This window comes from Bufo bufo, chromosome 5 (genome assembly GCF_905171765.1).
Source record: "Bufo bufo chromosome 5, aBufBuf1.1, whole genome shotgun sequence".
Taxonomy (NCBI): domain Eukaryota; kingdom Metazoa; phylum Chordata; class Amphibia; order Anura; family Bufonidae; genus Bufo; species Bufo bufo.
Genome location: NC_053393.1, coordinates 376,619,079 through 376,632,861, shown reverse-complemented (window position 1 = coordinate 376,632,861; position 13,783 = coordinate 376,619,079). Strand labels below are relative to the sequence as shown.

The 13,783-nt window shown below is 43.5% G+C and overlaps 1 protein-coding gene across 4 annotated transcripts in view; it reads left to right on the top strand.

The window, feature by feature from the left end:
* The window catches only part of SLC35B3 (solute carrier family 35 member B3), a 48,650-nt gene extending 36,124 nt beyond the window's left edge, over positions 1-12,526 (top strand). For all 4 annotated transcript variants that reach the window (XM_040432911.1, XM_040432912.1, XM_040432913.1 and 1 more), the window contains exons 7-10: positions 7,502-7,594; positions 8,197-8,308; positions 9,962-10,031; positions 11,907-12,526. In XM_040432911.1, the coding sequence (XP_040288845.1) occupies positions 7,502-7,594; positions 8,197-8,308; positions 9,962-10,031; positions 11,907-12,057 (426 nt within the window). In that variant the 3' untranslated portion in view covers positions 12,058-12,526. The remainder of the gene's footprint in view (positions 1-7,501; positions 7,595-8,196; positions 8,309-9,961; positions 10,032-11,906) is intronic.
* The last annotated feature ends 1,257 nt before the right edge of the window (positions 12,527-13,783 follow it).

Genomic DNA, 13,783 nt, shown 5'->3' with positions numbered 1-13,783 from the left:
AAAGAATTCTGACTCTCTGCGGTCAAACACTAAAGATATAGATTTAAAAATTTGAGATTCCTCAGTGTTTGATACCTTTTTAATAGCTAACTGAAAAGATGATGACACAATTGCAAGCTTTCGAGACTACTCACTGCCTCTTCCTCAGGTATCATTTAAGACTGTGCTTGAAGATTCACATAGTTATACACCAGGAATTAGGAGGTAGATGAGACAAGTGATGTAAAGCAGATCACTATGAGTGGAGTAGGAAACAAACAGTTGTAGCAGCAAATTGCTGTAGCAATTATAGAGAAGGAGAATGTGATGGTACAAATATATATTTTTACTTTAAAATAAAGTTATAATTCTGTGTCAAGTCTGAAAAAAAGACAAATGTCTATCCAGTTCAGCCTATTATCCTGCAAAGTTGATCCAGAGGAAGGCAAAAACCCTCATGAGGTAGAAGACAATTTTCCTTATCTTAGAAAAATATTTTGTTCCCACTCCAAATTTAGCAGTCAGAATAACTCCCTGGATCAACAACCCTTCTCCACATATCCAGTACCTATAACGTGTTATATTGTCTCATTGCAGCAATGCACTCAGACCCCTCTTGTACTTTTTTTAGTGAGTTCATTCTCCTCCGGCAGTGAGTTGCATAGTCTTGCTGCTCTTCCACTTCTATATTTATGGAGAAACCTTCCCTCTAAATGTAGAGGACGTCTCCTCATCACAGTCCTGGGTATAAATAGATGATGGGAGAGATCTCTGTATTGACCTTTTAAAGAGGCCCTGTCACCAGGATCAACCCTATTAAACCAGACATACTGGCTGATAGGGCTCATCGTGCTGATTAAAACTATACCTTTCTTTTGTTTGTATGTTAAACAGCTACAGAGAAATCAATGTTTTTTTTCATATTCAAATGAGCAATTGGAGCACCAAGAGGTAGGGCTAAATCATCTGAGCAGTGCTTTGTAACACTCCCTGTGCTCTGCACACTCCCCTCTCCCCTTGATTGACAGAGCAAGACATCAGACTGAGGGCAGAGCTCTGTGCTAGAGTTGTGTCCTAGCATATAAATATCATATACACTATGTACTACAGCTTCACTACACTAAGATCTGCTCTGAAAGTGAATCTGCATATTACTGCTTTATTCACAGGCACAATATATGATCATACAGACACCAGTAATATGTGTTCGTTTGTAAGCATAGAAATAACTGATCTATCTATGTGGTAATGTTATAGCTTAGTGGTATAGTGGAGAGACATATGTTTTCTCTCTATTTTTTTTTTTTTTCTTTAAAACCATATTAAGTCTATCCTATATTATATTATATATATGTTCCGCAATCAATCAAAAACGCAACCATCGATTTCAACTAAACTTGGTATACACATCCCTTGCTACCTGGAAAGAAATCTTGTGGGGGTCACAGCTCTTTAGCACGTACCGTTCCTGAGATATTCCAAACAAAACAAAAAAAAGCAAATATAGCACATCACATGACCTACATTAGCCAATAGAAGCCTGCAGGTCTTTCTCTTCATATCCCAACTGCCATACACACGGTTACATGTCCCTTATCAGCCAAAAGAAGCTCGCAGGACCTTAGTCTCCACATACACACAGTTTTATACCAGGTTTCCATAACAACCTAGCCAATTTTCTTCACTGCTGCAGGTCAGCTTTAAAGAGGCAGGGCGCTGTGGGTGACACTGTTAAGGGAGCGGAGTGCTGTGGAGGTGACAGTTCAGGGGGCAGGTAGGGTGGCCATTCAGGCCACCCTCAAAACACGGACTTAAAACCCCACCCACAGGACCTGCTGAGGCACGCCCCAATCCATTTAGGCCACGCCCCCTCTCACTCAGCAGCCGACAGAGATTGAAAAAATGAAGGTAAAAGTCAACTGTCAGCTTCAGGGCTGGGAGGGATGGTGACTTTCTCCCTGCATCTCACGCTCAGACAGCACAGTGCTGCTGTCTGAGAGTGAGCTGTGCAAAAGGACATCCCTGCGTGAGATATTCCCAAAAAATGCATTAGCCAATAGAAGCCTGGTCACGTGACCCTTATCAGCCAATAGAAGCTCGCAGGCCCTTAGTCTCCACATACACACAGTTTTACACCAGGTTTCCATAACAACCCAGCCATTTTTCTTCACTGCTGTAGGTCAGCTTTAAAGGGACGGGGTACTGTAGATTTCACTGTTATAGTGGATACTGTAGATATCTTTTAATGACATACACAAACATTAAATGAAATAGATGAAATATACCCGTGCGAAGCCGGGTCTTTCTGCTAGTCATATAATAATAAGGGTAATGTAGAACAGAATGAAATAGCGGCACTCACCCGTGTGGAGTCAAATCAGCAACTTTATTATTCGGATGCTACATCAGGCAGGGGGTGGACAATTCAAAACACACGCATTGATCAATGCGTGTGTTTTGAATTGTCCGCCCCCTGCCTGATGTAGCATCCGAATAATAAAGTTGCTGATTTGACTCCACACGGGTGAGTGCCGCTATTTCATTCTGTTCTACATTACCGTGATTTCTGCATCTCGCTTTTTTAGCTGAGCACCGCCGATCGTGTGGGTCCTCTCCAGCCATACACAGCGTCCTTCTCCTCGTGCATCTAGCCGGAGCATTGGTGCCGCCCCCTATCTTTTTCGTTACATCATATAATAATAAGGCCTTAATATTTTGAGAATAGTGGTGTTTTTTTTTTTTTTTTTTTGCTAAAACCTATTACTGCTTTATTCACAGACACAATATATGAAACCAGTAATATTTGCTTTCTAAAAGACATAATTCTCACTATGATAAGGAAATGGTCTAAAACCGGCCCTGCCCAGTAGAAAAGTCTGTGTGGCCCTGGGCAAAATTGAAAGTGGAGCACCCAAATCCTGAAATATTGGACTAGCAGTACCTTGTAGGCATGGACAGCGGTTGCAACAGCAGCTGATTGTAGAATGCCACATCATCTCTCTTTAGCCTTTCCACTGTAAGACCTTGTTCACACCTCAGGCTACTTTCACACTAGCGTTTTTTGCAGATTTGTCATGGATCTGCAAAAACGCTTCCGTTACCATAATACAACCGCATGCATCCGTCATGAATGGATTCAGTTGTATTATGTCTTCTATAGCTATGATGGATCCGTCTTGAACACCATTGAAAGTCAGTGGGGGATGGATCTGTTTTCTATTGTGTCAGAGAAAACGGATCCGTCCCCATTGACATTGTGTGCCAGATCCGTCTTGCTCCGCACCACATGGCCGACAGAAAAACGCTGCAGGCAGCGTTTTGGTGTCCGCCTCCAGAGCGAAATGGTGACTGAACGGAGGCAAACTGATGTATTCTGAATGGAAAAGGATCCGCTAAGAATGCATTAGGGCAAAACTTATCGGTTTTGGACCGCTTGTGAGAGCCCATGATGGAGGATGCCAATAATGGAGGATGACCATGCATGCACCGGGTCTCAGAAACGGAAAGCCAAAACACTAGTGTGAAAGCAGCCTTATTTGGTCAGTTATTTCCATCCGTGATTGTGAGCCAAAATTAGGTGCGAGTCAAAAACACAAAACAGGTGCAGATCTTTTCATTATACCTTATTGATGGAAATAACTGATCTGATGTGAACAAGGCCTAAGCTTCTGATCCTGAAGCCTCGTTGGGTATGTTCACACAGAGTATTTTCTGTGCTTAAAAAAAACTTAATGCAGAATCCGCATCGTTTTTCTTGGATGTGTTTTTTTTCTGACACATTTTATAAAACACTTTTTGAGGCAGTTTTGGCGTGGAATTTCATTCCTTCCCATTTTTTATGGGAATTCTGGACATGGACCCCGCGTTATGAATGGCCAGGGCACTTCTGTTTTTCCATGGGGCAGTTTATAAAACCACAAGCTGAAAAAAAGGGGTTGTCCCATCCGGGTCCCTGAAGTGAAGGGAGAGCACAGTGTGCATGCATGGTCATCCTCCATTATGCTATGAGTGTTCTGATAATAGCTGATCACTGGCAATTCCATAGCAGTGAATGGAGATAATGCTGCACATGCACACTGTTGTGGGGGACCTGTGGAGGACGCACTGTTGTGGGGGACCTGTGGAGAACGCACTGTTGTGGGGGACCTGTGGAGGACGCACTGTTGTGGGGGACCTGTGGAGGACGCACTGTTGTGGGGGACCTGTGGAGGACGCACTGTTGTGGGGGACCTGTGGAGGACGCACTGTTGTGGGGGACCTGTGGAGGACGCACTGTTGTGGGGGACCTGTGGAGGACGCACTGTTGTGGGGGACGCACTGTTGTGGGGGACGCACTGTTGTGGGGGACCTGTGGAGGACGCACTGTTGTGGGGGACCTGTGGAGGACGCACTGTTGTGGGGGACCTGTGGGGGACGCACTGTTGTGGGGGACTTGTGGGGGACGCACTGTTGTGGGGGACGCACTGTTGTGGGGGACGCACTGTTGTGGGGGACGCACTGTTGTGGGGGACGCACTGTTGTGGGGGACGCACTGTTGTGGGGGACGCACTGTTGTGGGGGACGCACTGTTGTGGGGGACCTGTGGGGGACGCACTGTTGTGGGGGACCTGTGGGGGACGCACTGTTGTGGGGGACCTGTGGGGGACGCACTGTTGTGGGGGACCTGTGGGGGACGCACTGTTGTGGGGGACCTGTGGGGGACGCACTGTTGTGGGGGACCTGTGGGGGACGCACTGTTGTGGGGGACCTGTGGGGGACGCACTGTTGTGGGGGACCTGTGGAGGACGCACTGTTGTGGGGGACCTGTGGAGGACGCACTGTTGTGGGGGACGCACTGTTGTGGGGGACCTGTGGATGACGCACTGTTGTGGGGGACCTGTGGAGGACGCACTGTTGTGGGGGACGCACTGTTGTGGGGGACCTGTGGAGGACGCACTGTTGTGGGGGACCTGTGGAGGACGCACTGTTGTGGGGGACGCACTGTTGTGGGGGACCTGTGGATGACGCACTGTTGTGGGGGACCTGTGGAGGACGCACTGTTGTGGCGGACCTGTGGAGGACGCACTGTTGTGGCGGACCTGTGGAGGACGCACTGTTGTGGCGGACCTGTGGAGGACGCACTGTTGTGGCGGACCTGTGGAGGACGCACTGTTGTGGGGGACCTGTGGAGGACGCACTGTTGTGGGGCATCTATCTGTGATACGGCCTCAATGTGTGACATACCTTTACAGATTCCTTTATTAGCAGTCCTGGTCTGTTCCCCCCCAAGTACTGAAAGAAAATAAACACTGCTAATTTGGACACGGGTATTTAATCTATACTCCAACGCCCCTCCCCCAATTAACAATGCAGACCACCTAAACAATATCGTCTTCATTAGTTTAACTAGAACCCTCTATGGCCCAGACAGCCATGCAGTAATTGAACGCAGCATGGCCTCGTCACAAGCACCACACGAGCATGCCGTTTGGTTGTGCCCTGGAGTCACATGGAGGGCACAGGGAGCTCACACGGGGGCACAGGAAGCACACACAGCGGGACCTGTGGAGGACGCACTGGGAACAGGGGAAACACAGCTGACAGTGGGAAACTCACAGGTCAGTGACCACCAGTGCTTGAGGGCAGTGCAGGGCTGTTACAATGAGAGTGTGACCCCAGCAGCCCTGCACCCCCTCCTCCACAGACACTGCTGCATGCCTTTTACATCATGGACTTACCAGCTGGAGAGGGAACAGGCCGGGTGCTTTGATAAGAGGGTCCTGGGAGCCCACTGCAGTCCAGGGGCTGAGGTCAGAGTCTGGGGGTCAGATGCAGAAGAAGGCCCAGTCATCCTGGAGCAAGTACAGGCAAAGAATGGGGGCGGAGTTAGCTCCGCCCACACAGAAGGTCCTGATGCCCGTCTGTGGCACGATTGTAGATAATGCATCATGCTGGGCTGTCACTGAGGTCTGGGGAGACTGTGCAGGAGGGGAACAGCAGCAGTGACCTCTGCAGCATGGTAAAGAGACACTGGGGAGCATGTGGAGGAGAAAAATAAAGGGATTGAATAGAAATAAAAAATCTCCCACTCAGCCCTGGGCAATTGTTGTAAAACTACAACTCCCACCATGAAAGCTGTAGGCAGTCTTAGGGTTCTGAGCAGCTCTGTGTGGTGAAATATAGAATATATAATATTTACTTGCTAGCACACAGCTCTATGATACAGCTCTGCCCTCAGCCTGATGTCTAGCCCTTTCAATCAAGAGAAGGGGGACGTGTGCAGAGCACAGGGGGTCTTACAAAGCAGTGCTCAGACGATTCGGCCCCACCTCTTGGTGCTCCAATTGCTCACCACTGCATATATTGTAGAACACAGAATCTGTACATCGTATAGAAAGGTCCCAACTCTGTGATCCTGTTTGCTACAGAAACAATAACGTTGTAAAGTGTAAGGCCCCTTGCAGATGAGCGTGTCCGGATTAGGTGCGAATGCGTTTAGTAAAAATTGGGCGATTTCTCAGGCAGTCATTCAGTTTTGCCTGCAATCGCATTCAGTTGTTTAGTTTTTATCACGCGGGCGCAATGCGATTTAATGCGTTTTGCACGCGCGTCATAAGATACTGAATGTATACAAACAACATCTCTTAGCAACCATGTGTGAAAACCGATTTTCACGCAGCTCCATTCACTTCCATGGGGCCAGCATTGCGCGAAAATCTCAGAATATAGAACATGCTGCGATTTTCACGCAACGCAAGAGTGATGCATGAAAACCAACGCACATGTACCCAGCCCCATTGAAATGAATGGGTCCGGATTCCGTGCGGGCGCAATGTGTTTGCATCACGCATTGAACCGACGCAGAATACTCGCTTGTGTGACCTAAAGGTTTAGATACACTTTAATATTGATGGCCTATCCTAAGGGTAGGCCATAAATATTAGATCAGTGGGGGTCCTATATCTGGAGTAGCTCCAGCACATAAGTGGGCACTCAACAGTACATGACCATCAACACCACAATCGGCCTATCCATTGGGTTTCACAACTAGTACATGCCAGGTGTCCAAAATTGACAGCACCCTAAAATAGGATTTTCAGGATATGGTCCCTTTTTTATTTCTGCCCCCTAGCACTTGGTACATAATGGAAAAAATCATAATCACCTGCTCCCTGCTTGTTTGGTGATCTTCTGGTCCTCAGCCTGTTCACTACTGGCCAGGGAATGGATAGGGTCATAGCCCATCTGCAGTGTCAATGCCTGCTCTCAGCGGAGGTGCTGAGACCAGTTATTGGCTGCAGCGGCACAGGCTGGGGCGGCAGGGAGCAGGTCAGTATGATCTTTAATTGTGTACCACACACTAGGGGGCAGAAATAAAAAAGGGACCAAAGCCTGGAAAGCCCTTTATTTTTATTTTAGAGACTTTACAACCTTTTATAGCTACTGTAATTTTTAAGATGTTTGACTGACTAAGCCTATATACATGTGCATTCTTGGTATTGACAGATCTCTCCTTCTGAATCCAACGTTATTCCATTTTCAGGTTCTGTATTCATATTCCATCGGATTTGTTTACATTTTGCTGGGCCTCGTCGTTTCCAGCGGATTGGCTCCCGCTGTATCGTTCTGTTCCAAGGTGAGTGCGGAAATAGAGCTGCAGCTTGATTAAAAAAAGAAAAAGAAATGGCTGGATTGCGACTCAGAACTGTATTAATGCAAGGCAATAGTGCATGACAGCATAAAATATACATGTCATGTTATGCAGAGGCTGCTGAATAGGCACTACCTTCAAGCCGTATACTCGCTTCGCAAATAGTTTTTTTTCCTTCCATAAAAAAAAACACTGTAATGGCATGTTTTATTTATTCAGAATTAATACATCAGTCGGGTTGTATATTAACTGGGAGCATTCATTTCATAATGTCACCTCTTTCATTTGACGCCTACACCAAAGTGCATCAGACCCTATAGCCTTTAAAATATCTTGACCTTGTCTAGATTATCAGGGACGGTAAAATGCACTTCTAAAAGCAATGTAGATATCACATTACCGCTTTGAGAGATTAGGACAGAATATGAAATAGGCACAGTATAGGGGAAAATACCTGCTCTTTTGTTTGCCTGTGCATGTTTTTTTATATTAGAATATCTTTTTAATAATATTATTTTTATATATATATATATATATATGATCTAAATATATAAAATGTAATCTTTGTTTAACTTTTTCCTCTTTAGTATCCATTACAGACGTACGGTTATGCATTCTTCTTCTCCCTGACCGGCTATTTTGGGATTTCTTTTGTTCTCGCATTGATTAAAATCTTTGGGGCTCTTGTTGCCGTGACAGGTAATTTTCTTAATGAAATGTCCCCACAGCATTGCGTGTTGCTGTCAAACATATGAACAGATTTCTGATGGGTGTAGATAAATATTGGGTACAGAAAATGAAGAATGTCACTGCACTAGTTGTAGATTTATATGGTTTGTAATACAGGAAAGAAAAGTGTACTGGAAAACAGGATTTTTTTTTTTTAAGAAGGGATTTGGAGAGTCGCACACAATGGCAGCCCACTATAGGGATTGTATAAGCTCTTCCTATATAGAGTTTAAAGGGGCCGTCCGCATTGAGATGGGTCCGCATCCAATCTGCAAAAAACGAGGATCGGAGGCGGACTGAAACTACAGCCGTGTGCATGATCCCTAATTTTCAGCTTTTAACCCTTTTGAAGACCTGATGATTTTCAGTTTTTTACTTCCAGCCCTCCCAAAGCCATAACTTTAAAAAAAAAAATTATTCACATGAGGGCTTGTTGTTTGAGAGACAAGATGCACTTTCTAATGGCACCATTAACAGTTGCAGACAATGGGGTGGAATTATTTTTTTAAAAAAACACCATTCCGCCACAGTTTTATGTTTTGGTGTTTTTTTTTTTGTTTTTTTTTTGTTCTTTTTTACACCATTTCCTATGCTGTAAAACTGACTCTTCTCTTTCTTTTGCATTGCCATATTCTGACCCCCATAACTTTTTTATCTTTGTGTGTATGGACCTCTGTGAGGGCTTATTTTTTGCGGGGCGATCGGATACCATTTTGGGCTATGTTACTTTTTGATCACTTTTTATTCAATTTTTTTTTGTAGGAGGCGAATCAACCAAAAAACGTCAAATCGTCAATTTTGACTTTTTTTCCCGTTTCGCCGTATGGGATAAATGTTTTTATATTTTAATAGTAGTGGCATTTTCACACGCGATATCCATGTTAATTTTTTTACATTCTTTATGTATTTTTTTTTAAAAATATTTTTATTTATTTTTTTACACTTTTTAATAGCTCTCCATAGGAACTAATGTGCTAGCGCTGTTCCACTCCTGAGTACAGGGGCTGCCGCACACTGCATCCGGCTCCCCGCAATCCTCACTGGGGGGAGCCAGAGCAGGGAGTTAAATATATGCAATTGACGTTCTCGTCCATACATTAGTCCTGAGTGCCTGCTGTTTAAAATGGCAGGCCCCCGGAAGCTATATGGTGCCCTCTCCGCTCGTGAGCGGGCAATATTTTTTAATTCCTGACCGCCTATAAATTTACGTGGGGCAGTCGGGAAGGGGTTAATGTGAATTTGTCACCATGTTCTTGGGCTATCATCTGCTGTAATACATGAGTAGTACTGCAGATAACTATTTTTTAGATCACAGTTTTTTTATTTTCTTACTGCCCCCCAATTCCCCCTACATGAAAGGTGTTCCCAAAACAGTAACCACTTCAGGAATACTTTTTGGATGGGCCTTTTATCTTGGATTTGGTTTTCCTTTTCTCACTCTAGCAAGTTATCCACATCTATGTAATTATCTTGACATTCATCTGATTGATCAGAAATCGGCTCATGTAAACCCTGTTTATTAGACATAGCTCTTCAGTTCCATGATCTTAAATTATAATCTGCTAGTTAAGTTCACTTACTAAGCTTGTATTGGAGTAAAACTTTTTTTTCATTTTTTTACAGTTACAACTGGAAGAAAGGCCATGACAATTGTGCTATCCTTTTTATTTTTTTCAAAACCTTTCACCATCCAGTAAGTATCACATCAGGTTTTCATGTGCACTATTTGAAAAAAACATGCATGTATTAATTATAATTTACCTTTTTTCCAGGGATTCTAACATTATATAATATGTCAATAGAGATATTATTAAAATGAATATGGCAGGCTTAAAGGGGTTGGTCACTTTCTGGTTATTGTTGACTAATGTGTTTGTGAGATGTCCATAAGATGGCTGCTGATGGGGGGGCCAGTGACCAGGCAAATTATCTATGATGTCTACTCCATTCAAATAAACTGCACCTGCCATCTGCACTTGTTCTGTTGGGAGTTTAGTACAGGTGCAGTGTGTTTGAATGGAGGGAACATCACAAAGAGATGATTTGCCTGGTCACATGACCCTCCATCAGCGGCCACCTTATGGACAGAACCTCTATGCGGACAGCACAAAAGACTTTGTAAACAAGGGGACATGGACATATAGACAATGGTGCAGAATTTCAACAAAGGCTATATTAGTAAGTGCCTTATAATCATCTCACAAACACATTGGTCAACAGTAACCAGAAAGTGGCCAACCCCTTTAAAGCGTCTACAGCACAAAGTGGGGAAGATCCTGTAGCTTTCATAAATGGAGTCCTGAACACAAATATTTTGTATGGAATTCCATTTCTCAGAACCTACAGGCAAAGGGGTTGCCTAATAGTAGAAAAAAGTCCTATATTTTTTCTTTGCAGTTCAGGCCTATTAATTTGAGTAAGATGAACTACAGTACCAGACGTAGCACATACGCAGACATGTTACTGTCTCTCTGAAAAACAGATCCCTCTTTTTTTATTTTTTGTATTCAATTGTTTGGAGCTTTACTCACCCACCTTAGTTATACTAAACCTAGCTTGTGCCAGTGACGAGATCCCCAAACCAAACTTGAAACGTGCAACTTGCTTCATCTCTGTTTTATTGAGTAGCCACCTGAGAACCTGTATGGAAAAAACACAGTAGCTTGAGCTGTGTTTTGGGGTGCTTTATCACTTCAACCACCAGTCGGGAGAAGAAGTAGCAGCCGTCAGGAGAGACCTGTCAAAGACGCTTGGGTTCGTGAAATCAGCACTGATAAGATAATTATAATTGAGGGGGTAGAGCTCCAGATATCTAGACAAAGAAATGTTTATTGTATTAAATTGAGAAGGATAGACACGGAAATACATAAATCATTATTTTTGGAGTTTCTGTATCTGTATGAATGTTTAACTTTGTTGAAACACATCCAAAGTATTTTTGAAGGTCTAGGACAGGGCTTCTCAACCTTTATACTAGGAACTCGTCAGCCAGAATTCATTGATGATTGGGTCTCACTATTGGTCCAAGCCCATTTATCTGAAAAATGAACTCACCCAGTTGTTTCCATGTATCGAAACTATTCCATGATTTTTACCGTCATGCTGTCAGAAACTTGGCATGGAATATAAAAATAGTACAACATGATAATGCACCACATACTACTTTCAGTGGTAAGTGCATTTCTGGTGGATTGTATACAATTATTCCTAAATGGGTATGCATGAAAGTCCAGTCAGCTCACCGTGTTTGAATTTGAAATAGATTCGGAAAAAAGCCAGCGCCACTTGAAATCCAATATTCTCAACTTTATTCAAAGATCCAAGAGGTCCCATAAAGAAAAGCTTACACGTTTTGGTCAATCCTTGATCTTACTTATAGCATCATCTTAATCATGCATGATTGAGCATGCTATGATTAAGATCAAGGGCTGATTGGAACGCATAAGTGCTTCTTTAGGGACCTCCTGTACGAAACTTGGATCTCAGCTGAGAATACTGGATTTCGAGTGGTGCTGGCTCTTCTACAAAACTAATTCTCCCTAACATATAATTTTTTTTGTTTTTACAGATATATATGGTCTGGATTATTAGTTGTACTTGGAATATTCTTAAACGTCTACAGTAAAAACATGGACATAATGAAATTGCCTCATCTGTACAATATTCTGAAGAAAAAAGGCACAGAAGGAAAATCAAGGACGTTCTCACAGACTGTATAAAATATATATTTTTTTATTTTATTTTTTTTTTAACATTAACAATCATTAAATGATTATATTTTTCCAAATGGAAACGGATACACTAATGAGAAGGTGAAGGCATATTGTCTGCTGTGTTGCTGCTCAAGTGTAAGCCAAGGAGGTGATTTCACCACTCAGTAATACGCATTTTACTGGACATGACACTATAAAGGTGTCTTCCAATGATGTATGGTACTCGGGGACCTATTACCTCTCTAACAGAGGCATACACACTAGTGGACCATGACGTTTTTATGGCATTTTTATTTTTACTGTTCTTAAGTCAATGTTCCAACAGGGAGTTGTCCGTTTTAAACACCAAATTATCTGTTTACATATACAATGCATATATCATGTTGTTGCCTAAAATCATGGTGGGTATGGACCATATTTGTCTGGCGGATGGGGTCCCTTTTACCAATAAATGTTTCATCTGTCGATCTTAATGAAGAATTGCAGTTTGTTAGTCTTGTAAGCTCTTTTTTACGTCACTTTACAAACGTCTCGTGGTTCATACTATACGCTATGTGAGCATGGAAGCAAAGCGTCGTTGACATCAGATTGTAACAGCAATCTCTTGACAAAGGAAGAAAGCTTTTGCTTTGCACCTTCTTTTGTAACTGTATAACATTGTACGTAAAATGTATTGGCCACCGGCGCTAGTAACAACAATCAAGCAGCAGTGTCGTCACAGCTCCATAATAGCTGCCACAAAAAACTTTACAAATCACTTGTACATAAATGAATTGACACCGCGCTCAGCCTATCACTGGTGACCTTTACTGCCAACTTACTAGGACCGTGTTGTACCATTCCACATCAGCCTAGTCATCAAAATTGCCTTGTTTCCGATGTATGGAGTCGTGGTACCGCTTAGTCCAAAGTACCGATCTATACAGATCTATTGGATGATTTATTGGGATCCCGGAGCGTACTGAGGGCTCAGACCCAGTCTCGTTAATGGAAAAGTGGCTGGTGGACACTATTGGAAAATAAAAGTTATCCCCACTCTTTGCAATAGAAAGGGCACATAGGGTGCCATTCCGCCCTCCGCTGCCGGGGGCGCCTCCGAGACCCCTCCTGATCAAGGTCTTACACTACAGAGACCGGGACGCCATTCTTAAAGCAGTCAGGGATAACCCTGATATCCAAATTGGCGATAGCCGAATTCTCATGTTCCCAGACTTTTCTGCTGAAATACAGAAACGGAGAGCAAAATTTTTGGACGTAAAGAAGCGTTTGAGATTATTACAGTGGCCTTATTCCATGTTGTACCCGGCAAAGCTTCGGGTGGTGGCGAATGGATCCACGCATATGTTTGAAGATCCGTCTGAGGCATGTCAATGGCTGGACACACATGAAAATGATCGGCGTGGCAACAATACCTGAAGAGACGGTATATCTTTGATGGAACTGTTCTTGTTTTAATAGTGTCTGTTGATTGACACCCTACAATGCTAGATATAGTTTTGTGGGACTATTTTATGTTTTCCTAAGGAGGGAGGTTTTATGTGCTGACTTCTCATCGGTTATTTTTTCACACTGTATGGGTTATTATGGGGTTGGGAAGGGAGGTGGGTGGACTAACCTATTTGCATATCCAGGTTGAAGTGCCCGTGTTAATCTGATAACTGTCTTCTCACCTGTGTCTCTATTGTTAACCCATGACTGTTAGGTTCACTTTATGTGTTTATGGTGTACCCCT